Genomic DNA, 26,976 nt, shown 5'->3' on the forward strand with positions numbered 1-26,976 from the left:
CTGCCTTTGACGACCCCTGAGCACAATATCGTAAAAGGACAGTTCTTCCTGGTCATATAAATACAGCTCTGCTGGTTTAATGCACGTCTCATTTCCCTGTTCAGGCACAAAATAATACAAAGCTCTGGTCATTTAGTGCAGAAGATGAGCTTATACAAAAATAAGCAATGATATAAACTCTGATACTACGGTTACCACTACAGTCTCGACAGCTTAGACGTTAAGTGCAAACGTGGAGATTTGTCCAAGATCAGTGTGTTCTTGAAATCGGACGTGGTGAGGAGCGGAGGGAGATAGATTGAGGAATATTTCTGTCCTTATGAGCTCAGCTTTCCATATGACAGATAAAAACTTCATGTGATTTAGAGTTGCAAAGTTGAAAATGATAGTGGCCGGACGTGAGAATATTTATACGATATAATATGGCTAGGACTTGAAGTAGTGGGCTCCGCGTCGTCGGATGCGGTGGTGGTGATGACGGTTCGTGATTTCTTGAGCTGCGGGGGACTCTCTGACTTGTTCGGCTTCGATGCTGAGTCCTCATTGCCGTCCACCGTTTGTTTTTGTTCGGTTTTCAGTGTTGCAGTGACGGAGTTTTCTGGTGATGTGATTTTGTTCTGGTTTTTTTACTTTTTTTCAGTGACCACCTGAATTAAAATACAAACAAGATCCGTGACTATACGTGTAATTATGGGGTGTGATATCACACTCCTTTTACTTTTCATAAATCTTTTTAATTTTCGAACATCGGATCGAATGAATTAAAGAAAAATTAAAGTAACAAAGGATGCGGGAGAAGTAAAAATGAGTGTGTAGATAGCATATTCCATAATTATACGTGCCAAAATTAATTTAAGAATGTTTAAAAAAATTAAAACATTTGATATAACTGAACTAGAAAAGTTCCAAAATTTATTTCAAAACCCGTTGGTTATTGTTTTTGTGCATGTCTTTCGTGGAGCAAATTTTACGATGGATTGTCTCTCTACTGCTTGTTTGGTATGATTTTGGGTTAGTGGCTTCAAATTTTTTTTTTTTATATGGAAATGGGAAATTATTAAATAGAGCGACCACAATCATATTCAGTTTCAATGCAACCAAAGAAATACGTCTTATTTGCCGCAGAAGGCAACGACCTATCCCAAACATGAAAACCCATTAAAATGAAATCATGTAGTAGTAATAGCATCCGCCAAGAAATTTACTTCTCTGTAAACATGTGATCAAAAAATAGAGTCGAAAGAAGAGGCCAATCACTTGATAATTTTTTTTTTTGAGAAGAAAATAGGGGCACCCACAAAGGCGCACCCCTCCAAAAATAAGCGTATGCCACTTAAAACGACGAGCACACTGTATTCTTCAATAATATTTCTAAATTACCACGGAATGGTACAAGAAAATTTGACCGCATCGAGCTTTGAGTCGCCCTCCACACACATCTTAAAACCTCTTTCCTTTGCCATTCAAAGTGCATCCCTTGAAGCAATCCCTTCTGCTACAGAAACTATATTTTCCCCCAGACAACAAGCTCAAGCTACAATCGGAGTTCCACTTATTACTATTGTGCCAAATGCTAAAATGTCGAAAAGGTGGTTTAGGCTCAATAATTTAATTATATGAACATTTTAACCTAAAAAAATCCAAATTCCGACGAAAATAACAAAATCCCAGGTGGCAGTGGAAAATGTCAACAAAGAAATGCTGGGGGTTTCGGCAGCATTGAATTTTGGTACATTCAGAACCTACTCATGTTTGTAACGTTAAGAGTCGAACAAATTCAGGCAATTACAGTACAAGGCTGCAGCCTGCAAGGGCGCGGAACCAAAATTTATGGCCGGCATGACTCAACTAAAATACCATCCATGCGTATGCTAAAATGGAGACGAAGAGGAAACAAATGACATGTGAATTCAAGCATCAGCTACCACGGTTCATTTTTATCTTCGGCATTGCCTTCTTCATCTGACGAGCACGCTCCTTTGCTTCTTTCTTGCGAATACTCTCAGCACTGAGCTTAGCCTCGGCCTCCTCCATCATCTTTCTCCTCTCCGCCTTCTTTCTTTGCAATGCTTCTTGCCTTGCATTTTGGAGTTCTTTGTAAGCCTCTTGAGCCGCCTTTGATCTGATAGCTTCAGTTTTGGATCGAGCCTGCAACAATCAGAATTAGAAAATACCGCCAAATGGAAATTTTGTAGAAGCTTTTGATTCCACAGTATAACTGGAAGCTGACCTACCTGACTGCTTAGCTTGTAGCGCCCAATCAAATCAATATAATATGGTACCAAGGCCACCAGACGAGTCATATCAGCCATGTTACCAGCATCCGGTAGGGCAAACTTGAACAACAGCATCTTCTTTTGCGCGCCTGGATGCTGATCTGAAAAATGCATGTAGATGAAACCCTTTCCAAATTTCTGAAAAGCCTTTTCACCTAAAACCTGCATATGCTAGATCCATTAATACGAGGAACCAAGCATAAACAAATAATAAAAAGTTGAGCGGAATCAAGAAACAGTATGGATAACTCATGCAGAATGGGACCTAAGAGGAATAATGTAAAAGGGCTGAAGCACGATAAAGTTGAATGTTGCGGTATGGTTGCATAAAGTTTTATACATCCCATGCAATTCGATCATGTGGTGCCCGAAATGGAAGTCAATTTGTACAGAAGAGATAACTTATAAACAGAAGGACCAAAGAAACATGCAAGACCCTTTATTAACTAGAACAAATTTGAAGGGAGAGACTTTGCCATGTCTATTACGACAGAGAAAACACCAGTTATCATTCTCACAGATGAAGGCGCCCACAACGGAAGTACCCAACATTAGAAATAAAAGTTGGGTACAGTAACAGAGCATACTGTGATTAAGAAATGTACAGAATTGCTGTAACGCATATACTAGTGCATATCACCCGTTGCCTTTAGATTAAAGAGAAGAATGAGGTCTTATAAAACCATCCGGTCACACTTAAACAAGCACCCCAGTTTGTGCCCCATTATATTGAAAGCAATACAAATTTCTCATCCACAATACGTAAGTTTTCAACCACCTTAATCGACCCGGCAAAACACATTCTACCTTTATTAACATCAATTAAGCTATTTAACCATAAAAGATAAAACAATACCATCTACATCTTCTGAAGTAGTTATTCATTGCCACATATATAAAAAATTAGTACTAGCACCTTTGTGCTAAAAAAAATATGCATGAACAGGATAGCGAGTCTTAAACAGGGTTTAATCAGTAGTGGTCAAACAGATAAAGCCCAAACAAACGAAGAAAAAAGATCAAAAGCCGACAGTTCAAAAAAAGCATACCAAATTGGTAATGTAATGTAATTCCATATTAAAAGTGTACTAAATTACTAATCATTTCGCCTAACAAATTGAGACTTGGAACCTCTGCTTGGCCATCCTCATGGAATTCAGAAACAACAGTCATGAAAAGCATAAGTTGTTTTGACTTTTGACTTTTGTAGTTTATTTGGTGTTATCATTGCAGAAAAAAAAAAAAATCTTATTCTCGAGATGAATATGCGCATATACAGCCTTTCTACCACTACATTCAAAAACAAATTACACAATCGAATACATTGCATATGATCACGAAAATTACAGAACGGCTGAAAGAAAACGCATTTCAAGTGGAAACTAATACGTAAACACATAAACCAAATACCATTTAAATGCAATCATGAAAGTGAACCAACCTGTTCGAGTACAGCCTCAGTGATCAAATCTCCAGCCACTTCCTTCGATTCGGAAATAACAGCCAGGTCCTCAGAAACCCACTTTCTTCCAGTAGGCGGAGACAAAATCCCGGCAAACTTCTGCAAGTCCCTAACCTCCTTCTGCATTGCCTTGGCCGACTTCTTCCTCGCCAAGGCAAAAACCACGTGGTCCATCGCTTCATCGTTCATATAAACCTCAATATTGATCTCGTCCCTACTGGGAACCACCAAGTTGAAAATCGAGGAGATCAAATCGTGGCGGCTCTTGAGCTCCATCGTCGCCAGAAGCCCCTGGCAGCACCTCCGCCCACTCGCGTAAAACTTGAACACGTTCTGCCCTTCCTTCAACAGCAAGGGCGAATCGTCGCCGGGGCCGCCATCTCCGACGCCCAAAATACTGAAGTTCTTCTCGAAAATCGAGTCTTTGGTGGCGAATTTCGCCGCCCAAGCCAGGGCAATGTTCTCGTTCACCCGCTTCCCGGTGAAGTAGTTGATGATGAAGACGATCAGGAACCCTCCGCACGCGATCTCCACAACAAAGGATCTCGGCGCGGCGGGGGGCTTGGGGTCGGCGGAGGGTTTGGGATCGGAATCGGAGGAGGGAGTGGCATTTTCAGTAATTGCAGGGTCGTGGAGGGGCGGTTTCTGCTGCGGTTGGACGGGTAGGCCTTCGAACTCATCTTCATCCCAATCCTCGAAGCTGGTGGAGGAAGGCTTCGGAAGATCGGTGGATAGAGAATCCGAATCGGGAATCGGGTTGGGATCCGGGTCGGGTAGGGAGGGATCGGTGGAGGGAGGTGGGTCGGGTTGGGAGGTGGTGGTGAGGGAAGGACGGGTGCGAGTGGGGAGAGGGAGTGAGGAGTCGTCGTCGTCGGTATCGTCGATTTCGTCGGCGTCGTCGAAGCCTTCGAATTGGGAGTCAGCGAGGACGGAGGAGGGAGAGAAGGAAAGGTGGGAGAAGAGGAAGAGGAGGATGAAGAGGGAGAGCAGAGAAAGGAGGCGCGTGTAAGAGAGTGACGCCATGACCATGCTTGCTGCTCCTGCTACAGAGAGAGCGTACAGGAAACACGGAAGTGTATTAAATGAATGTGGGAGATTGATACGAGGGTGTGACCAACTGGGTAATTATATTTTTTTATTTTAACCTGAATAACACATTACAAATGACGTTGGTAAATGAAGTAGTTACATAAAAACTGAAGATGTCAGATTTGAATCTTATTGATGGTGTGGAAGTTAGATTTATGAACAGGAAGAGACTGAGAGTCTTCTTCTGTATATCAGTCGTTCACATTACATTGGAAAAAAAAATGCAACTTTTAACCAAAGTAAATATTAAATTTGGAAAACTAGTATGTCAAATTCATGATGATTGCAGTAATGAACTAAGTAAGTGAGTCTATTTGTCATGAACATAATGCTAGAGGGATCAAAATTGCAAACCAAATGATATGAAATAAGCACGTTAATCAACGCTAAAATAAAAATTCAATATCAACAATTACATCATTTGGTTTAAAAATTTAGTCTCATCATTTGTAATGGCATTAGCTCTTGGGTGGATATGTTTAAGTGTATAATTATTATGTTGTAAAAGTGTATTGCTTCGTTTAGAAGTGTGTTTAAAATGACTGAAAACGCTTCTGATAATTAATTTTAAGTTTAGGAAGACGTATCATATATGTTTTTCTTACGGAAAGCACCAAATTCATCCAATTTAGCCCTTAAAACTAGTACAGTACCCTAGACAAAAGCATACAAAAAGAAAAACTGATCCATGAACTCAACAGCCCAACTTGCATAAGATTTTATTAACTTTGATTTATATTTTTCATCTGATTTCACTTCGTTCATGAAATATTTGATTATTGTATAAATTAATGTTCTGTGTTATACTAATTTGATTGACTCATTCTTTTCTTCGTTGGTTATCATCCCAGTACCTTTTCCTGCCCTTCCCCTTTGGGCGGCATGTTTTCCCCGTTTCCTCTTCAAGTTTAAGATTTTTTTTTCGTCAATGAGAGAAAGTAGTTTGTAAATTCGTGTATATTATACACATAATTACGTATTTTTCAAAAATATTTTTGTGTTCCGTACGCATCTTAGTAATTCATAAAGTTGCACGTCTACCAAAATTTTAATATCCAGTGCACATACTCAAGTACATATGTATTCACGTTTAATAGATGTTACTACAACATATTTTTTAAGAGAACTATTAGACCCGCTCCGTGACCTTTTCACAGTTTACTATTTCCACAGCTTCAACTGCGCTTTCGGGTTTCGAACATCTTGCTCTCCAAGTTCAAAAATCCACATTTACATGCACCCGAAAACAACTACTATGGAAGCAATCGGTGTACAAAGTACAGTGGACAAGCATCTTGGGGAAGAAGTGGTAAAAGTTTATGAAGCAAATTATCTTAAATTCAACAGTAATTAGTCATAAGTCATCCTACATACAGCATTGTCTGTCGACTGCAGCCACAACAGCATCACATTGAATACGTTATAGAGAACGGGGAACAAAATTCAAATCGCCTCTGCTAAGAAGAGCAATGCTTAATCATTTGCCAAATTTGATGGCGACGTTCCTCGTCTTTGTGACTCTTGAGCACGATACTCAGCCCGAACCTTAACATAAATCAACGAATGCTTTGTCTTTAATTAACCAGAGTGGCAATGGTATCGTTATACAGAATATTTACCAGACGCAGCATAAAAGCGAGAGAGGCAGTGAATACCTGCTGAATAGGTTGGGAAGTATGCTCTAATACAGAATGAACCTCCCAAATGTGGTTAACTTGTCAGTTTGATAACAGTCAGCAGCAAGCTCCTTGTGCAAATCACAAAAGAGTTAACCGCAATCATGAAGAGAAAAGCATGTGTCCCAGTGTGATCGAGCAACTGTCCGAATCAACAAATGGATAATCGACCTTAAAACATACCTTTGATGCTAATATACTATTGTGGGGGCCTGTCTTCTTCTAACAACAAATGGATAATCGACCTTAAAACCTCATTATGAGCAACAGTGGAATTCTGAAAAGAAAGGGCATGAAAATGCAAAAACAAATCGTTATAAGGTTCTAAATAAATAACTATATGATAGCATAAGCCAAACTAAATTGATACTGAGGATTGAGTTTAGAGAAATGGGTTTTCGGATTAGCATGGAACAGTGAAATCTAGCTCACGACAGACAATTCATGCCTTATGCATTGAGAATGATAGAGGCAAGTGAAAAGTAACGGCACAACTAGATATTAATACGCTAAGGAAACATTTATAGCAATTGACAAGTAAATTACAACTTAGAAGCAACCTGAAATTACCTCTGGCTTTCTTATCAATTCCTTCAGAACGGAATGAAGAGTTAAACGGAGTTCCTTGAACAGAACAGCGGTTTGTGCTGGCGCCGTCAGTTTTAACCATCCATCAACGATAACAAGTCCCGTCTGAAAGATGAAACATCAATACATAATAAAATAACTGAATCCATTTTTGCTTCTGCAAACCATGGAAATGGGAGGAAGAATTGGAATATAAATACAATAGCACATAAACTCATCAAAGTCATCAAGCACGAACTGAAATGACATGTCCAAGAACCGGATACATTAATTCAAAAATTATTCACAACACTTAGGTGAAGCAGGCATAGCTCATACAAACCTCAAGCGGATAGAAAGATGTCAAGATGACAAATTCTTAGTTAGCCGTAGAAAAGGCCCAATTGTACTGCTTTGTTTCCTTCCCCTTCCTTTTCTGATTTTTTGCTCTTTTTTTATGGTTGGTTATAAAATAAGGGGAGTGATTGCCCAGAATTCTCTCAGAGAAGTATTTATAAGATTATAGAATCCAGGACTTCTTTGACCAAGGAACACTTGGTCGTTTGTCCTCTGGTTCAATTACACAAAGGTATAAAACAGACATCAAGATCATGTTATTGGACAAGGTCAGAAGGAGCACTTACCTGTCAACTGAAAAAAGCTGGAAGCATTTACATTTTCAGATTCACATACTTTAAATGCATGGTTTTCAAATGCACATATTTTATGTCTGGGAGAACATTAAAAAATAAAAAGAAAAGAAGATACCTGATGCTGGATATTGATGGCACCACCAAACAGCAAAATAGAGTTGGGAGAAATGACTGTAGTATCTCGGAGAAACACTTTGTTGGTTTCGACCTGTGGAAATGATATATTAAACTCTCATCTTTAAGTCCGAAGAATCAGTATGCTGAACAATTATTGTAGGTAATGTATTTATGTATAAAATTTCGTCAAACTGTCTCTCTCTCTCTCCAATACTTAATAGAGAGATTAGAAAGGTCATGCTGCGAAGGTTATTATTTTCCTTTCTGCAATATGTAATTATTAGGGAGCCAAGGGTATGCCGTATTGATTACTTGTTTATTCCCTTTGTTGTTATAGTCACCATCAACATATTACTGTGAGAAAATGTAAACAAAGTAGATTCAAAAGATAATAGTGCACAAACCTTTTCGAGGAAGATGAGGAAGGGGTACCGAAATTCTTTTAAATTACTGTTGATAGAAGAAGGGTGTATGCTAACTTCTCTTCTTCCATCAAACCAGATTGGCCGTTCCTTGGTTGCTAGACCGGCAGATTGTTTAAGGTTACTGAGAGTTGCTTCAGCAATGCCTTTCTCTGTGGCTGCAACATTAGGATATAAACCTGCACATAATATTGCCTGCAAGAAAAGGGTAGACTTCAATTCAAAATCAGATGTTTGATATGAACTCCTCAGTTACCTATGTGACAGGCACATACTTATGGAAAATTCTCACTTGAATAACGACAATAGTTCAAGACACGCATGTGGAACAAAGGTTAATATCTCACTACTAAGCAATCAACTCTATATATGTATTGAAGAAAAAATCCAAGGTGAAACGAAGCTGCAAAATGTTAAGATAAATTTTGTTGGTTTCACATACAGAAATTTCCCATCAGCTTAAGTTTTTGGTCTGTAATGGTAGTCTAATTTGTTATCAGAGCTTCAGTTCGAATAGGTCCTGGGTTTGAATCATCTCTGCCCCATTTCCCAAATTATTTGTTACTTCTATGCTTGTATGTTCGTCTACCTCTCCACGTGCAAGATGAGACTGCTTGTGAGGGAGGATGTTAACTTGATATGTCCTATCCCATGACAGGTTAAGCTTTTTGGGTACAGTGATGTTTAACAAGTTTAATTTAATCTCACCCTAAGCCTTAGCTTAAGCGATAATGGAGTTAGGTAGGGTGAGTAAGAATACTAACTTCAAAGAAAATTGTTTGAAGATGACTGGTACGATATCAAAGGAAGATTTTATAACTTAACTGTCTTGGTTGTTTAAAAACATTACCAGGCTACATTACAATAACGTACTGTTCTCTAAACCTGAAATATGAATAAGTATTCAAGTAAACCAAAGAATGGTCCCTAAGAAATATGTGAAATCCCACACAAGAGAGAGACACCATAATAAAAATAATAATTACAATAATAATGCAACATGACATATGACATAAAGTGAGGAGCACAGAACAATCCTCTGCTGATTCAAGATAATATGCAATGACCAAACTTTACCATATACAGCGCAGATCAATGCGTAAAAACAGAGAAAAATCAGTCTACCACTTCCTCAGAATCAAGCCAGAAAGAACTTCATCAAAATCACAAACATTTAAAAGACATTGAGTTTTACCTTTACAATTGATGAATGGTTTGAATACATATTGAATGGTTGTGATGCATCCGAGAACCAAGTATCAAGATTCTCTTTCTTTCTCCCATCAACCTGAAGCAAGACACAGTTCCTTGGTTTAACTCAAAGCTTCTGATAAAACTCTAGTTTAGTCTGGATAGCAAACTATCTGACATAGAAATTTTGCAACTTTGCGTAGCAGAAAATAGCGTATGGGAGCATAAGACTGACTAACAGATCAACATCTTGGCATCAGCAGAACTTTGGAGTTTTAAGGAACAGACTGTTCCACAGATTTGACATAATGGGAAAAAATATTTAGAGAGTCAAGGTTGAAGGGGGGGTGACTTCCAGCTTCACATGTTTCTTCATTTTCAAGAAACACTGCATTGTTGGTGGAGGAAACAGATGTAGAACAAGTAACGAATATTTAGAAAGTAGCAATGATTTTAGAATAGAAGAGGATAAGGGATCCAGAGAAGAAGAATAGAAGGGGAAGAAGAAGATAAATACAGACATCATAAGGATAATAGAACAGAAACAGAGTATTCAAAACAGAGTTTAGAGAGGAAGATAGAGGTAGATGAAAGACAGAGAGAAAGATATGCATGGAAAAAAATTTGTGTATCCAACCATTCAATTCTGCCACTACTGAATTACAATGGATGAACTATAATGACAAAATCTTGCTACAAACAGGAAAGTAAACCATATCTTTCTAGAAACAGGAAACTGATAAATAAAAATAGGAAGTATACTAGAATACCCCTTCCCACTTTCCTGAATCCTAACTCATCCTACACTAGAAACAGGCAGCTGTTTTTGTTTATTCACGCTGATTCTGTGTTCCTTCAGTTGTAAGTTTACTTGCAAGTTTTCATCCAATCCAATGGAAGAGAAACTGTACAGTAATGAGTCTCTCTCTCTCTCTCTTACTTGCATGTTTTCATCCAATCCAAATGGAAGAGAAACTGTACAGTAATGGGTCTCTCTCTCCCTAAAGGCTTCCTTGATTTCCCAGTTAGAAATCTAGGCTCCAACGGTGATTGGAGTAAATCATTTACATCACTCGACAAAAGAGACTTGTAAAATACTAGATCCTTTTTGGAAAGAGAACGGATTTTTCCACACTCCTTTTCCTTCATGCATACCCTATTTTGTTTATGACCTTTGGATCGAATAAAACCAAGGAAAATCAAGGGAGAAAAATTAATGGGGTGTGCAGGAGGAGAAAAGGAGTGCTGAAATCATTTCCCTTTAAAAACCCATAAAATCATTAACAATGAAAAATAATGCATGTGACCAGAACCCTACATGTTGTATTACTACTTTCTAGAGTGATTACATTTTACTTTGGTTAAGAATTTATAAGGTCTCTGAGTGATCGTATATCCTCAGACTTAACAGCGTGAGTTAAAAAGTCACTGGCTAGCAAAAAATTAATAAAAGGAGTTTAATACTAAAATTTCCAGCATCGCACAAACTAATTTTACTACTAAAGTGAAATGGTGAAGCACTACCTGATTTTTTTTCGGAAGGTCAATGAGCCCAATATCTGCTAGCAGAGTCCCAAACTGTATCCTCATGTCTCTGAATAATTAAACATATGAAGAGGAGTTGATGGATTATAACAACTACCCAAACAAGAAAAAGGACTCTTAACAAACATTGACATACAGATACATTAAGTTCTGGAGAAAGAAACTGCACCTTATCATGTACATGACAGAACTGCTCAAGAAGTATGAATTGCAAAAATTTTGAGCAGCTTTGACGCCTTTCTACAACAACCAAACTTTTCCATGTCAGCAAACATTGTGTTCTACCAATAACATGTCAGAATACATTCAACAACTGAACTGTTTCAACGGCAATGGTATAAGAACTTCGCATGCCCGTATGCTTTAGGCAGGCTATAAGAAGCATGTGGCTATGATCTCATGGCATGAAACAACCAAATAGTATCATGCTTCATGACATATGATCTAAATTGGTATTGGCCTCAGGATTTGTGTGCACATGCACACTCAAGTCCTTGCATGCAAAGTGCAAACAAACATATGACAAACCTCACGTAGAATCTTTTCCCATTTACTGTAAGCATTCATCATTATAAGATGGTCTGATTGCCTGTCACTATCATTTGATTCACTTGGACCGTCTAGCTTGCCAGTCAAGAGTGCCAATTTAGCTCTTTCAACATTTTGTCTCTGTAATTTAAATGTAGTGATATAGGGTAAGTATATAACTGAAGTTCCTCTCTATTGAAATAATTGACAGTAACTTATATCAGCACTGAAAGAGGGACCTCGTCTTTGGGATAGATAAATGGAGATTTATAGCTCAAGAATGCTGCAATTGAGAGAATCGGCGACAAGCAACCAAATATTCCCCCATATAACATCATCTGCAGTTCCAAAAGAAACAGCATGAGAAATCAGTATCAAAAGATTTTACATCAACATCATCTGCAATTTCAAGTCTTTACATCAACATCATACAATGGTCGCCTGAACACATGAGTACCAAAATGTAAAGACCTAGACTAATAAATAGCCTTTTACTTTTTGAAGGCTGCAGTTGTTATTCACATGCATCCAATCAAGTGTGGGAAGGAAAATTGCATACCTTCCCAATCAATACATCAACAGGAAGTTTTGCCAGATGATGCCCAAGAGGAGTCAACTCTTCATCTGCTTCAAGAGCACCAACCTATAAAATAAACCCAGCAGTAAAGATTCCGCTTACAGTGTGTTGGCATTCCTTCTTGGTGCCCAAGTAAATGAGCATGTGCTGACGAGTTTACACAAATATAAATTGCAAGAATTTTCACTATATGCACAAAAGCTGATTCTACCACTACCATGACTAATGCAAATAAAGAGAATCAGCTTTTTCTAGATAAAGAATAATGAAATTTATTGCGGATATGCATAAATCAAAAGTATGATGAATTATGAAAACTTAGTACTTGCCTGTTTTGAAAATAAAAGTATGAAGATAAAAGACAGGAGAAACTCATTGCAGAAACAACAAAGAGAAAAAAGAAAGAAAATGATTGACCTCTTCCCCAGGAAGAAAGGAAAAAAAAGTAGGAATTAACATTGATCTTAGAACAATTGGCAACAAAATCAAGAAGCCCGTAACTGGGACAGATTATTTTTCCAGAGTTCATCAGTTCCACTTTTTATCTATATCTGGAACGGACAACACATTCAAACCAATGCCATAGCTGTTGAGAATAATGTTGTATTTTAGTTTTGTGGGAAACAAAAACCTTCATTAAAAATACATGTACAAAACTCTTCGTGGTATTTTTCCTGGTCCTCCTATACTCATGCTTCTTTACAAGACCCTTCCAGGTATCCTAAAACAAGTGGCTCCACCCAAATGACTGGTTATCCGAAACAGCACCTCCCTATACTGGTAAAATGATTCAATTTACCTTGGCAATGGTGAGTAGAGGCCTATCTCCTGTATAGGAAAAATGTCACTTTTCTTTGGCTCCAACTTATTTCAGTTAAATGACGTCTCTGTTGTTCCCTATGCATAGGAATCTGTTGTCTATTGCTCAACTCTATCGCGACAATAATGTCTTTGATTCTAACCATTTTTTAAGTCTTTGATCAGTCTATGTTCCATTCCTCTTTCAAGGGCCTAAGTAGGAATGGTCTCTACAAATTTCCTTTCCATCTTGAATTCAGGCTTTGTCTGCCTGAAATAATGTCTATGGCAGTCATATGGCTCATCCTTCTAGTCAAATAATGTCTTACTCTTTGGCAAAATCATTTTCCAGATTCTAGTTTTAAAATTCAAAAATCGTGTTGAAGAGCTGTGCCTAGGGTCTTCTGATCTTATGAAACATTCGCTTCAATTTGAATTGTAATTGAGGGGAAGTACCTTGTGCATAATGCATGTGCAATTGGCTTTAGTTTAGAAGGTTGAAAGACAACTAACGCATTGGAAGACCAAAGAAGGTTAAAAGAGAATAATTATAAGTTGACATCTGATGTGTTGGATAAACAAACAAAACAAGAATAAATTTTGTTTCCCTCTAATGCTTAGGCATTTTCTTCTATTTCAGACAATATTTTGTTTCACTCTGCTCTAATACAACGATCAACAGTATGACAAATTTATCATTATGGAACCAGAATAAACTTGTTAGTGACTGTAGGTTAGAAAGCAAGAAGTGAATACAAAATGAAGAGCCTTAGGATTTAGTCATAGATTCAATTGTCACCATGCATTGTGGTTCTGATTTGAATGGATAAAACTATACCTCATACAATAACTTAATTGATGAGGTCATAGCCTCTTCCCTTGGAGGTTCTAAAGCCTGATAACAGAAGTACACAACCCAAACCAGTCAGATGACATCATCATTAAACAAACCTCTTATAAAAATATAACATGACTTACCTCGGATAAAAATGACTTTATGTAACCCAGAGAAAGCAACTTAATTTGTAAACACAACTCTACTAATGGCATTCGAAGCATCTCCGGAACCTTGGCATAATTGTAAAAGTACAGTTAGAAATTATATAAGCGATATTTGACTGTTTCTTATATAAAAACTTGAATAAAATAACTGATTAAGTGGATAGCAGTAGAAAGCATATGAAAATTGCCCCGTCCTAGAAAACCATTTTAGGGGCAAGTACCTGAAAAGGCCGCATGAGCTTTTCAAATCGATAACGTGTATACAAGCAAAAACAAATTCCAGGTTTCACACGTCCAGCTCTTCCTCGCCGTTGCCTTGCATTTGCTCTGGATATCCAATCTTCGACCATGCTTGACAATTTCTGCAGTTGTTAGCAAACCAAATATTAGACCCAGCAACACCAAAGGTATTCTAACATCCATGGAGACACAATTTCTGCAGATGGTATCTGCTGATAAATCCAGTGGAGACACATATGCAACGAAAGGGTAGAATGAGATTCTAAGTTACTCAAGTTTTTTTCGCTTTTAGGAGACAGATTTTATATCTAAACAAAATTGAGAACATTCACAGTGAGCAAGATGGCAAATTCAACAATACATAACCGAATTAGAACAATATATTGTCCCTCAAACAGCAAAAAGTAAATAAAAATGTTTAGATAGATAACAAACAGCAGCTTTCCAATATGCCAAATGAAAGAACATTGTATAACCCAAAATTAGATTCAACTTCTTCAGGGTCGACCTTTTATTTTGATTTTATAGAGTGAAGACAAGAAGAGTGGATGCAAAGTTGCAAACTGGCAAAGGGGCAAGGATGGTTATCAGGAGAACAAAAGTGAGAGACATCGTGCGCGCACAAACTAGTGTAGTTCTATCGTCTTTGTCAGTTCTACTGAAACCATTATTAGATAACACAATGTTCTGAAGGTAAAACCAGAACGGTATGAAACCTACCATGTGTTAAGAATGAAATCTGGAGTGCGAAATAGATTATACAGTGGGCTTCCATGGAAATGGAAATGTTTAGCACTAGCACCAAACGAAAAACAATACAAAATTGGGTTCCTTCCATACAGTACTAAGCTTCTAGCAACAAATATAGAATAAAGTACAAATCTGAAGGAGTACCGAAATTATTGCAAAAAGAGAGGCTTAATATGTATGATGTATCTGAATATAGATACAGCTCACATCTAAAATACTATGAAGGTCACAATCAAAATCAAAAGAATCACATGGTCATTCATTAAAAACATTAAAACAACAAACCTTTTGTGGATTATAACGATTCTCCTTATGCTTTCCACAGTCTATAACATATACCACATCATCTATTGTTATGCTGGTCTCAGCAATGTTTGTAGCTACAATGACCTATTAAGATATTGAAACAAAACATCAATGAAATTTATAGCAAGTCAAACACAAACAAAAGCATTATGCACTAAAATTTATTTACATATCAATGTTTTAATCAATGTAAGCATTTCATGAATTGTTTTTGTTATTCATTTTAATTGAGCAGGGCTAAAGCATTGGTTGTTGTTTAGCTTGTATATGTTAGTACACTTTGCCTTGGTTGACTGCTTTTGAATACATTTTTATATTTCTGCAACTCTTTTTTTTCTCGACAAAACAGTTCCATTTTCCAATATGAAAAAATTGGTAGATAATCTGAGCAAAGCTGTCCATCTAGATCTGCCTTCCTCAATATGAATAATCAGCCAGACTGGATGAAGACAAAATTCGGCCAAAATCATTTTTCCAACTCCATTCTCTCTGCTGATGGAATTATTTGGGTTATAATTACAAAACATTAAAAACTGATTCATGAAACATGAAAAAAAAACCCGCTACAGGATATACACATGAAAAGATAATGTGAAATCTTTTCAAGTTTCCTTCTTCCAAAGTTTAAACTCTTAGTTCCAAGACTGGAGGTTCACCTTAAATTTTATTTTCTACTTTGGTTGGACTTTGGTAATCACCTCAATTCATTTATTTCATTTATTTTCTAATGAAATATCCAGCTATCATTACCTAAGTTTAAATGAACTTTCATCTTTTACCCTGAACTTAAATGATGTTTTATGAAACAACTGTAAGCAAATTGCTGTAACAAGTACATACGCTAAAAACTTTCATTTATGTAAAGATAAGAAGTGCTGAGTAGACGACAATCTAATGAAGAACCACTCAAAAAGTATAACAAACAATCTAATGAAGAACACTCAAAATGTATAACAAGTACCATAATAAAAGGGTAAAACAATAAATAAAGAGCAAAAGAGAGAAGAAATTAAGTGGAAAAACATGCCTTCCGTATGTTCTCAGGAGCCCGTAAAAACACCTTCTTTTGATCAGTTGATGCAACAGAAGAATGTAGTGGAAGAATCCAATCAGAAGCTGGTCCACCAAATCGATATGAAGCAGATAGCTTATCAACTAAAGTGTATATTTCAGATACTCCCTGTTAAGCATCATTTAAGTACAAGAATAGTAACATGTTATTAGTGGCGAGGCAAACACAATTACATGTATGACTATAAGGGCACAAAAGTGTGAAGAGGTGGATGGCTTACAGGCAAGAAGACAAGTATGGCTCCCTCATTGCAAGTTTCATCAACATGGCATACCAGGTCTTCAAGAAGGTCATAATCAATGACATCTTCATTCACTCTTTGCTGTACAAATTTTGATTACCATGTTATATAGTCCCCTTATGAGGAGGGAAAGAAAATGAACCACATCTCCAGAAACTAAATCTCAAAGGCAATTACCAAGTTTTGTCGAGTTTGCTCTTTGTACGATTGATAACTATCCGGTACATAATACGGATTTACAGTTTCTTCAGAGAGCAGAGAATCATCACCCCAACCAGATAAAACAAGATTCTTCTTTCCCCTGCGGTTGTTTACAGGACCAGCCTGGTGTTTTCAAAATGCAGGAATTCAAAAATTAGAGGTAATGAACATCAAAATGTTACCGCGTGACCATGACTTAACCATAGTAGAAGAATCTCAAAGAAATTAAAAGAAAATTTTGTGGAATAATATGGCTGCAATTATTCAACCCAAATTCCAATCTAGTGTGTATAGTAATACTATAAATATTGGGAAGACTAACAAGTACTCATCATCAAAAAATTATGAGTGAACACTGAATAACCAGGTCCAATAAAACGTTGCAAACATATAACATGGTTTCTATACAGGCATTCAAATCTTGTAATGATCGTTTTGGTGTTGACCTTGTGCTCATTCATAGAACTACGTAGTTTTACAACTCTATATGTATTTTGGAATGAGGGTTTAGAACTTGTCTGACACAATCAAGTATTAAACGCTCATACCAAAATGCTTGACCCTTAAACCCCCAAACGATGTTGTTTCGAACATTAGCCCAATATTAGAACCAAAAACATAGGTGATCCTATTTCCCAAAGTAGACATGTAATATGTGATAATTCAAATATTCAAAGAATTTACTGCATATGAATCCATAGAAAAGGAAAGTTAAAGAGATTTGGAAAACAGAGAAACTTCTCAGGATTAAAAGACGAAAAGAATGAAAGAGAGGTGTACAATTTGGGTCACCTTTTCTTTGGTCAAAGCTCCATATCTCATGGAAGCTGGAGAGTCTGAAGCAATCCGATAATCTATGCTTTCATAGATATCCTCAAGATAGTATGTTGTGACAGGATGTGTTCTTCCTTCTGCAGTAATCACTGGGCAATTACCAAAGTATCTCGAAAACAAATTTGAATCAACAGTTGCAGACCTGTATAAATGGGAGGTCAACTAATCAACACAATTTTCTAAACATACACATTTATGTAATATAAATTTGAGGAAATGTAGTACAAACATACATCAGAATAACCTTCAGTTTTGGTGTGTTAAGAGCTGATTGCTTCTCAATCAGATTCTTCAACACTATGAGCAGGAAATCACCCTGTTTATAGGAAGCAAAACAAAATATCAATCTGTTAGAATTCCTTTTTTTACCAGGTTACACTTTATTTCTTAATTTCATCCCTTGACAAGGAGACATATTCTGACAACACTCAGGAAAACGTAAAAGTAAAATGATTTGTGAACCCAGTAAAAGTAAAAATGAAATTACACAAAGTGTTATGTGGTATTTCTCTTCTATAACATTCTCTATTTCTCAACCGGGAGATGAATTTCTGACGACACTCAGAAAGGGAAAACAATCTGTGAACCACTAAAAGTTATGTGCTGTTTCCATAACACACATCCACCATCTGTACTTGCCCCCACCTCCCCTTTCCTCCCATGAAAAATGAAAGGCAAAAACCAGCTGTGTTAAGCTTCACTTGGTATTGTTCATCCATAACATTTCAAAAAAGAAAAAGTAAAGATGTAAACCAAAGGAGTCAACCTCTTTCACCTATTGTTCAAAAAACAAAAAATTATGATTTTCATTCAAAAGAAAAAATATAGCATAGCAGAAGATACAAGATACAAATCACTGTTTCTTTCTTTTAATGAAATTTTTGCTTCTTATATATAAGAATCATGGGATCACAAAATAGTTAGAGGATGTCATGTCTTTTTTTTTTTGGAGGACATGGAAGATTTGTGCTGGCCATGAGCATGAATAATACCAACAAATATTTCCCAAAACCACCATGGGAACCTATAAACTACTAAAGCTACTACTCACCAAAAGAGACCGCTCATGTACTTCATCAACTATGACATGAGTAACTCCTGTCAAGTTTTTATCCCCCTGCAAATGAAAAGCTGTAAGTATAAGATTTGTTTAGTATCTTCAATGAGATTTTCAACAGGTATAGCATTAAGCGAAAGAAGTTTCATCACTCATGCCACACAATAAGTGTATTGCTGAAGATACATACAAGTCATGATCTTGCACTAACCAATGGGCACAAATATTCATGCTCAATGACCATCGTTAAAATTCAACAGTTTATTCAAGAAATAAAATTACATTACCAGGATTTTAAATATCAGTCATTGGATTTTGAACCCACATTTGGTGAACAATGATTTAGTCACGAGTGACTAAGGAGTTCAAAGCAAACTTCAGACATACATAAACAAAAGATAGACAGCCGTCCACTCCATTTTTTACAAATTTTAGGGCCAGAACAAAAGTCCTTTTTTACAAATATGTGAACTAAGCCTAAGCCCCTTGAATATCAGTTGAAAGGGTTTCAGTTGTGAAAACTAACAAGTGATTTATCGTACTTTGAACTCAAAAAAAAAAAAGTGATTTATCTCCGATGATGTCAACAACATGAATATATTTGGCAATGAAATGTACAGTCCTCTAGTTTCTAAATAAGAAGACTAAATTGAAGTCTTACCACAAATTTTCTCAGAAGAATGCCCGTCGTACAAAAGAGAAGCTTAGTCTTGTCATTGCTGACATAAGAGAAAACCAGAACGAAAATTTTGGTGACAAAACAAAAAACCACCAAGATGCAAATAATAATAAGAAAATTAAAGTAATGAAAACTTTGGCATACAAGCATAACCAAAAGATCAGACAGATTAATAGATGTCTATACTAGTGCAGATAAAACATAAAAGACACAAACTTTCACATTCATATGGTGTAGTTTCATGTAAATGAGTTGAACAAACAAAAAAAAGTAACACCTTGCACTATCGAGACGAACTTGATAACCAACCAAAGAACCTTTTGAACCAGGTGAAGGTTCACAGCGCTCATCAGAAACTCTTTCAGCCACAGAGATAGCCTACAATACCAAAAAAATTAAAAAAATTAAAAATAAATAAAAACCATACTCACATGAGCAAGTAGTTAGAACCATTATATCTTCTAAAATTTGCCAGAGCAGAGTCCACCGCAAATACAGACTAATATATAAAGGAAATTCATGGTTTTACCAACATTAATTTTCAAGCTCTATCAAATTTATTTCCTCCATACAAATGTAACTTGTTTTTGTTAATTTAATGAAACATTGTCAATTTTCAGTATAAGCAAGGAAAAGTCAATTGATAATTTTGGGCATATAAGGATTCTAGTGAATAAATTAAAATCTTCTTACATATGTTCATAACACACAACCACGACCATTTTTTGAAAATGACACTATTTTCCCTAGCTAGAATTCATACAACCTAATTCACCTATGAAGGGTGTTTCTCTTTTGAGAGCCAATTCACGTGGCCTGTTAAACTAAGGAATAATATCGAACACAATAAGCTTTCGAAAGTATATCAACAGTTCACACTGATACAAAAGGCCATAAACATCTCAGCAAAACCCTTCCACCTAATTGATATCAGTGGGTTCATAAAATGGAAGCTTCAATAGAAACTTAGGAATGCAGATAAGGATTATTAACTGAAATTTCCATGGTTATGATCATTTGATTGTAAAGGTATATATGCTGATTTACAAATGCAAAAAATATCTTGAACAAACTACAAGAATACTTCACCCTTTCAGGAAATACCCTAAAACAGTGCTACCTAGTGTGAAGGAGAAAGACAAAAAAACCACATGAGAAACCAGGAACCGGGTCCTAATGAGAATGTGTAGATCAACACTGAAAGTATAATTTTTTTTTCTGGTGCAATGCATGTGATGGTCATCCAGTCATGTCACAGGAATTTTGCTTTAAACTTTAAACAGAAGGGACCTAATGCAGTGTCGTACATTCCAGCAGAGAAGATTGCACCCACCGCTATTCTCCTTGGTTGTGTGCATATAATGTTACAATCTCCACCATGTCCCGATTTGATCATGTCATCCAATATGAATTGCGGAACCTAAAAGTATGGAAAATAGGAGAGAAAACAATTTCTAATCAGCCTTAGAACTTCAAAAAGTATTACAATACCAAAATCATAATAATGCAAAACCAATGAAAGGTAGATTTCCACCTGGGTTGTTTTTCCAGAACCTGTTTCACCACAAACAACTAGAACATTATTCTCACTCAGCAGTTGCAGTATATCACCCTTCAAACCAGCAATGGGAAGTGCAGCTCTAGTTTTCAACATGTCCTAGAACAAGTAAACATGTAGTTAAGTACTTCTTTTTGTATGAAACACAAGATTTATTTGGAGAAAACACGAAGAGTACAAAAAGCATGGACAAGTAGTCCATGAAGCAACTAAAACAAATAGAAAAAACATACAAATCCAACCATCCTAGAACGCCCTCGGTACAAAAAGCATGGACAAGTAGTCCATGAATACAAGGGCGGACAAGAAAAAAGAAAGAAATAGGGTCACCAAGTTTGTTCATCAAATGACATAGCAGCATTTTATTTATTCTAACGACTAATTTACTGACGTCAGTACACCCAGCGGTGAGCAACAAGAATCAATAAATAAAGGCAGGTCAGAATCTTTTGAAACAAACAAATTGCAACAAAAACCTTGAATTTTGGATTTTTCACTTTATTCTCCAGTTCTTGTCTCAAATAAGTGCTCTCCACTTCCTTGAGACGATGTACTCCTGCAAAAAATCAACCATTAGATAGGATTACACTTATATTCATTGACAAAAGATAACACCACACGCCATCAAATTTCTGATTCATTAACCCACATGAGTAGTCAAGTTAGCTTAAGATCTCAGCTACAGAATTATATTTTGGCCCAAAAACAATTATGTTCCATTCTCCGAGACAGAGTTCAATCCTGGACATCAGGGTTTAGGGTTCTTGTGGTCATGAGTAGAAAGGTTTGGAATTATATACATACATATATATATGATTCCAGGCTTCAAATACCCAATGTGGGATTCCAATATTCTCAACACACCGGTTCAAATGTGCAAGACAGAACCCAACATGTAGATCAATAATTTTGAGTGCTAAGGTCAAACTGGGCCTAACATGTGGATACATTTTTTTCATTGATGGATAACAGAAAAAGTAAGATACAGCAGAAAGTTTAAAGGACAAGAAGTAAACTTATTTTCATTGATGAACATGCACTTCTTGTTTCCTATATACGTTATATGGAATGGAAGTATGGAAGTATGGAACTGATAAGAAGTGACTCCACTACAAGCAACGGAATAAAAGCAACGTTTGTTCAACAATGCAACCAAGAGAGGAGTGCAAGCACGTACTTTGAGCTGCTAAATCAACATAAGCAACACCTGCACTTATAGGTTGTTCAATATGGAGTTCTTGAGCCTTGTCTGGAGCAATATCATTCGTAACATTAGCAGCAGAAGTTGAAGCAGAACCATCAACTCTCAAAAGTGAGTCCACAAAAGCAGCTCTTCGATCTTCCTCACTATCTTCCACATTCGTTGATGATTCCCCTGATTTTAGATGTAACAAAAAAAAGTTTACAACAGAATCATCCGATTTTACACTTGGACGGTACACATCAATTGAAACTATGTAGAAACAATATTGGTATTGGAACCAATCAACCAAAGGTTCACTACATCAACTCATTCAATAAATTTTATAAGAGATCTTCATCCTCTCTTTAGAAAAGAGAGTTATGAGTTATAGAACAAGAATAAAGATCCACACCTTCCATCCATTGAATGACTAGAGAAGCATAAGGCTCAATAATTAGTAGGTGAACTGGGAGATCAGGAAACAGTTGACAAAGAGCAAATGCTGCCACTCTATTTTGTGCATCCTGTGATTAAAAAAAAAATCATGTGATTAGGTGAGTAAATTTTCAGCAAAATTTTCCCGATGCGAGAACAGTATATATTTATACTTACATAAAAATTATTTGCAAGACCATCACCATAATACCCTCAAAGGTCAAAGCATAATACAGAGTAATAAACATGAGTAATAGACAACAATATAACGAAACATCCAATACATGTCTTACAACATCTTTCATACATTTATATTCATAACAAAGGTCAAAATTCACGATTTATTATGTCAGAACTCAAAAGCACAAGTATTTTGGAGGTACAAAAGAAGGGTGTGGCCCTGAGGATATGTGCTATAGTAGCTGTTTTCAGGTAATTTGCATGGGAACCTAATAGCATGGTGTTTGATGGTCCTAGGAATGAAAAAGAAAGAATACTTGTGAGAGACAGGTTCAATTTTGGGCTTCATTATGGGCTTTCGTTTCTCCAGATGTTAGGAGCAGTTTTTTCACTGCTGCTTCCTAGTGCTAGTTTCTGTTTTTCTGGGTACATTTTGCTGTGTTTTTGTTTTCTAGTTTTGTAAGGAGTTCTTTAGTGCAGTGGACTTCTTCTCCTCTGTTTCTGTGATTCATGCACACATACATTTATATACACATATGCATAGGTATTTGCCTCAACATCTACCACATAAGCCTATTCAAGAAAACAATAATTAAAAACATGTGCTAGGCATGTTTTCTCCAACACCCCAAAGTTACATTCATAGGTGTAAGTGATCACCTCAGTTGAATCAAAAGTTACATGCTGTTCAGGAAGCTGAAGGGTGACCAAGCCCCCAGCCTTTCTGCTTTTACCTCTCCCACTAGCTTTACGCAAAACGCTGACAGTATAAGAGAGATTATTTTGCTTTCCATTCACTTTATTAAACTTTGGAGCTTCCCATCCGGATCTTTGACATAACTGATGAAGAATAGCCTTGGGAATCTTTCGAGAGTCCCCCTGTCATCATCAGACCATATCATGAAATGGCATAACATGGGGTATCAATTAAACCATATATTAACAGGCACACAACTCCTATCAAAAAACAATAAGCATAAATGATAAAAAGCCACATATAAAGTACTGCAGAAAACACTAAATATGTGATCACAAAAGTAAATACATAAGAACTATGAATTCAATATCGCATGGTTAAGAATTAAATAACAAAAAGATAACCACACTTTCACCATTTTATTGTACTCTACTGAGATTTATTTTCCATTTAAAATGTGGATTAAAAAACAAGAAATATGAGAAAAGGAAGGCATCAGATATTGCGTATTTTAAAAATCCTGCACATATGGTCCTAGGTCTAACAAGATCATTACATACACTACCTTCTTCCAAATACCATCTAATTTCTCCAAATTTTTCTCGCTAGACATTTCCCTCATCCTTTCTTTCTTCTGTAGTTCCAAAATTTCAGGAGGTGGAACATCTGCAGATGGCCCATCTTCTAAGAAGAAATTACCAATCTCCACATCTGTTGACTCTTCTTCTGCAACAATCTTTCCTTGGACAGGTACACTTGGAGTAGAATTGACTGGAGAATGAATAGAGCCACTGTGCTCTGTATCACTTTCGTCAGCTATTAAATCATCAGCAAAGCCTCCTTCAGACTGCTTACAAGGACTATCATATGTGTCCTCAGAAGGAGCAGAACCTTGTTCCTTTGCAAATTCTGATGCCAATATGTCGTCTGATAACCCTGATGCATATATTATAGAAATACATAAGAGAAGGTATAATTCACCAGTAAGCTTAACTTGAATCAGAAGAAAAGTAAAAGTTTAACCTAGTGCAGATAACTCTTGCTTGAGATTGCGGATGATGCTGCCTGCCCGTTCCTGGCTTTGCTTGTCCCGGTTTTGCTTGGCTTTTGCAGCTTCCAATCGTGCAGCATGATACTCTTTGGCAATAAGATCATAAGACCTTGGTTTAAGAACCTATTAAGATAGTTGAATTTTGTCGACAACTGTTAGTAAGATGATGAAAAGACATGCTAGCAATTACTCCACCAGTACAGCAGAAGTAAAATGAAAATACCTTCTCAGTCAAAGCCTCATCGGCATCATCCTCCCAAGTTGTGGACTCATCCTGAAAATCATTACTTATTAGATTCTCTTTTACATAAATATCGAGATAATTACTACAGGAATAAAAACTGATAAATATATTAAGCATCAGTCAACACCTAAAATTTTCCACAAAATTTATATAAGGTCACAAAATCAAGGATTCCACAAAAGATAAGGCATAAGCTGGTCTATAAGATGATCAAGATCTGACTAGCCATCTCTAAGAAACATTAAGATCCAAATAAAATACACCAAAATATCACAGATGACGGGTATTAGACTCTAAGATACTACTGCTTTCTAATCAGACAAGATTTCAAGATCACAGAAAAAGAATAATTCCTGAACTCTGGAGACACTGAAGCACATAATGATCCCCAAAATCATACTATCTCCCCCAATTATTCACTTGATAAGTTCTAATATCATCACACCAAAACTACCCAAAAAAAAAGGCATCACAACGAGCCTCCCCAGAACCACTCCCCTCTTCTTCCCTCCAAAAGAAAAAACAGATGCCTCTCACACAACAAAGCAGCGTATGACACCGAAATCACGCAACTTAACCGGCCTTTACTGCAAAGACAAGCCTTTACTGCATAGACAAGCCTTTACTGCAAAGACAACAAAGTGAAAAGCAAGTGCTCCAAACTTTCAGCCTAACTAGACAAGAAGGTCTTCTCCTCTGAACCATATCACAAGTACCCAACCTCCGGTGAGCAAGTATCAGAGGCAACAACCGAACCTTAAGTGTGGTACTTTAGCCTTCAAAATACAGTTAAGGGAATAAATGGAGAAGGAGATTTGTGCATTATCTCCCTTGAAATCGATCTACAAGACAATGCACATAACGAATTCAAACTCCATATTCTCCCATCATAAGCAGGTACCAAACAGAAAATTTTGTAGGAAGACAGTAGGTAAGGTTACTCACCCCACCTGATCTTTAGGTTTCTTCAGGGCCCAAAGTAAGCATAAAAAGAAGGACGCAAACAAATTATTTCAATACAGAGATTATGGAATTGAGGCAATCTATAGCGACAAGTAGACTACAGCTGAATTCCCAGCCCAACTCTCCTCCCAAACCTCACTCTTTTCACTTTGCCAACCACAAAATGATAACAAGAAGAAACCTCTATTGGTATATTTCTCCTCATTGGTATGTACTGTACAAAAGAGATGCCAGTTGTTTGTTTTTTGCTTTTTATTTTTTCTACGTGGACTCCTCAAGTTGTAATTTTATTGATACTAGTAAAGTTTGTTACTTCTCAAAAGTAAAAGGAAAATGTGATGAATCTGTTAGTGGTTCTATCCATGTACCTCTTGTTGTTGCTCGACATATCGTTTGATCCAATCTGCCTGAGACGGTTGAAACAAATCAAGAGTCTTATCATCCCGATGTCCCTTGGTTCTAATAGCAATTCTCGGTGCATCCTCATCAATCTTGGTATGTGTATCCACCGAGGGAGTCCAGTCATCCCGAGAAGTCAATATGACGCCAACAGAACCACCTGGACATGGAATTATTATAACAACATACGTTTAAACACAAAATAGCACATAAATGCTCAAATTGCATTCACAAAAAAAAAAAAAAAAAAAAAAAAAAAAATCACATTTACAGCAGTATATCCATTGCATTCGGAATGAGGTAAAATGTACCTTCACTTGTGTGCAGAGAAGTTCCAGTAGAAAACTTCAGTGGCAGCTGATTACTAGTCAAATTTAAGCACAACCAGTCCACAGCATTCTCAAATGTAGCACCCTCCTACATCCAATACAATGCATACACGCTACTGAGTTCCGGATTCGAATTCCTAGTCAGTTTTAATAAATATGCTAATATTCCGTAAAACCCTAAAATCAATAGCATTCAACTAGAATTGCTGCAACTGATTATTGCCAAACATTTTCTCAGCATTCAAACAGGGGTTAGGATTGATCATCGATGTTACCTTGAGAGCAGAAAGAGCGAGTTCGATTTGATCGTTCGTGAAGCCTTCGCAGGAAAGCTTCTCGTACACGGCTTTGAGCTTCTTCGTCTTCTGAGCCTTGGAAAGAGACTCGTCGACCGGAGCCGCCGGGGCGTTGGACCGCCCCGAGTTGAGCAGGAGCCGGCGGACCCGGTTCTCGTTATCGGCCGAAATCTGGAGCCTCGGTGCCGACGACGTCGTTTTAGACTTGCTGCTGCTCTGCTTCGTCGTGGTCTGCTTTTTCTTCGGAGCCATTTTTCGTTTCTTTTGTTTTCAGACCGTCGCAGAAACTGAACAAGGTCGAAGTGCGAGAAGAAATTTGTATACGTGCCACTGTGGCGGTAGCACGAACCAATCACGA

At 36.9% G+C, this 26,976-nt stretch overlaps 2 protein-coding genes across 3 annotated transcripts; both read right to left on the minus strand.

The window, feature by feature from the left end:
- Positions 1 to 1,685: 1,685 nt before the first annotated feature.
- Positions 1,686 to 4,800, minus strand: LOC103944974 (uncharacterized protein At5g49945). The gene is made up of 3 exons (XM_009355462.3): positions 3,718 to 4,800; positions 2,235 to 2,438; positions 1,686 to 2,148 (listed from the first exon to the last, which is right to left on the minus strand). Exons 1-3 carry the CDS (start codon positions 4,765 to 4,767, stop codon positions 1,918 to 1,920), a joined length of 1,485 nt encoding a protein of 494 aa, XP_009353737.2. The 5' UTR covers positions 4,768 to 4,800; the 3' UTR covers positions 1,686 to 1,917.
- A 1,044-nt stretch (positions 4,801 to 5,844) lies between these two features.
- On the minus strand, positions 5,845 to 26,885 carry LOC103944973 (DExH-box ATP-dependent RNA helicase DExH7, chloroplastic). 2 transcript variants are annotated; one of them, XM_009355461.3, is made up of 36 exons: positions 26,598 to 26,885; positions 26,305 to 26,410; positions 25,963 to 26,153; positions 24,611 to 24,661; positions 24,360 to 24,510; positions 23,902 to 24,272; positions 23,300 to 23,518; positions 22,437 to 22,548; positions 22,019 to 22,216; positions 21,318 to 21,397; positions 20,818 to 20,940; positions 20,617 to 20,703; positions 19,561 to 19,661; positions 19,266 to 19,323; positions 18,599 to 18,664; positions 17,781 to 17,863; positions 17,506 to 17,689; positions 16,690 to 16,836; positions 16,492 to 16,593; positions 16,227 to 16,379; positions 15,179 to 15,283; positions 14,125 to 14,265; positions 13,880 to 13,969; positions 13,740 to 13,796; positions 12,086 to 12,169; positions 11,766 to 11,864; positions 11,527 to 11,667; positions 11,168 to 11,238; positions 10,978 to 11,047; positions 9,458 to 9,550; positions 8,245 to 8,457; positions 7,839 to 7,931; positions 7,074 to 7,196; positions 6,687 to 6,780; positions 6,483 to 6,574; positions 5,845 to 6,372 (listed from the first exon to the last, which is right to left on the minus strand). In XM_009355461.3, exons 1-34 carry the CDS (start codon positions 26,868 to 26,870, stop codon positions 6,703 to 6,705), a joined length of 4,314 nt encoding a protein of 1,437 aa, XP_009353736.2. In that variant the 5' UTR covers positions 26,871 to 26,885; the 3' UTR covers positions 5,845 to 6,372; positions 6,483 to 6,574; positions 6,687 to 6,702. The 2 variants fall into 2 exon arrangements, with proteins under 2 accessions (XP_009353736.2, XP_048439291.1); XM_048583334.1 differs by lacking the exons at positions 5,845 to 6,372; positions 6,483 to 6,574; positions 6,687 to 6,780; ... (1 more) ...; positions 7,839 to 7,931; positions 8,245 to 8,457 and having other exon boundaries at positions 9,478 to 9,550; positions 11,168 to 11,234.
- Positions 26,886 to 26,976: the final 91 nt, after the last annotated feature.

This window comes from the organism of the source record quoted next, unplaced genomic scaffold (assembly GCF_019419815.1).
Source record: "Pyrus x bretschneideri cultivar Hongxiangsu unplaced genomic scaffold, Pyrus_bretschneideri_v1 Contig2, whole genome shotgun sequence".
Lineage (NCBI taxonomy): Eukaryota > Viridiplantae > Streptophyta > Magnoliopsida > Rosales > Rosaceae > Pyrus > Pyrus x bretschneideri.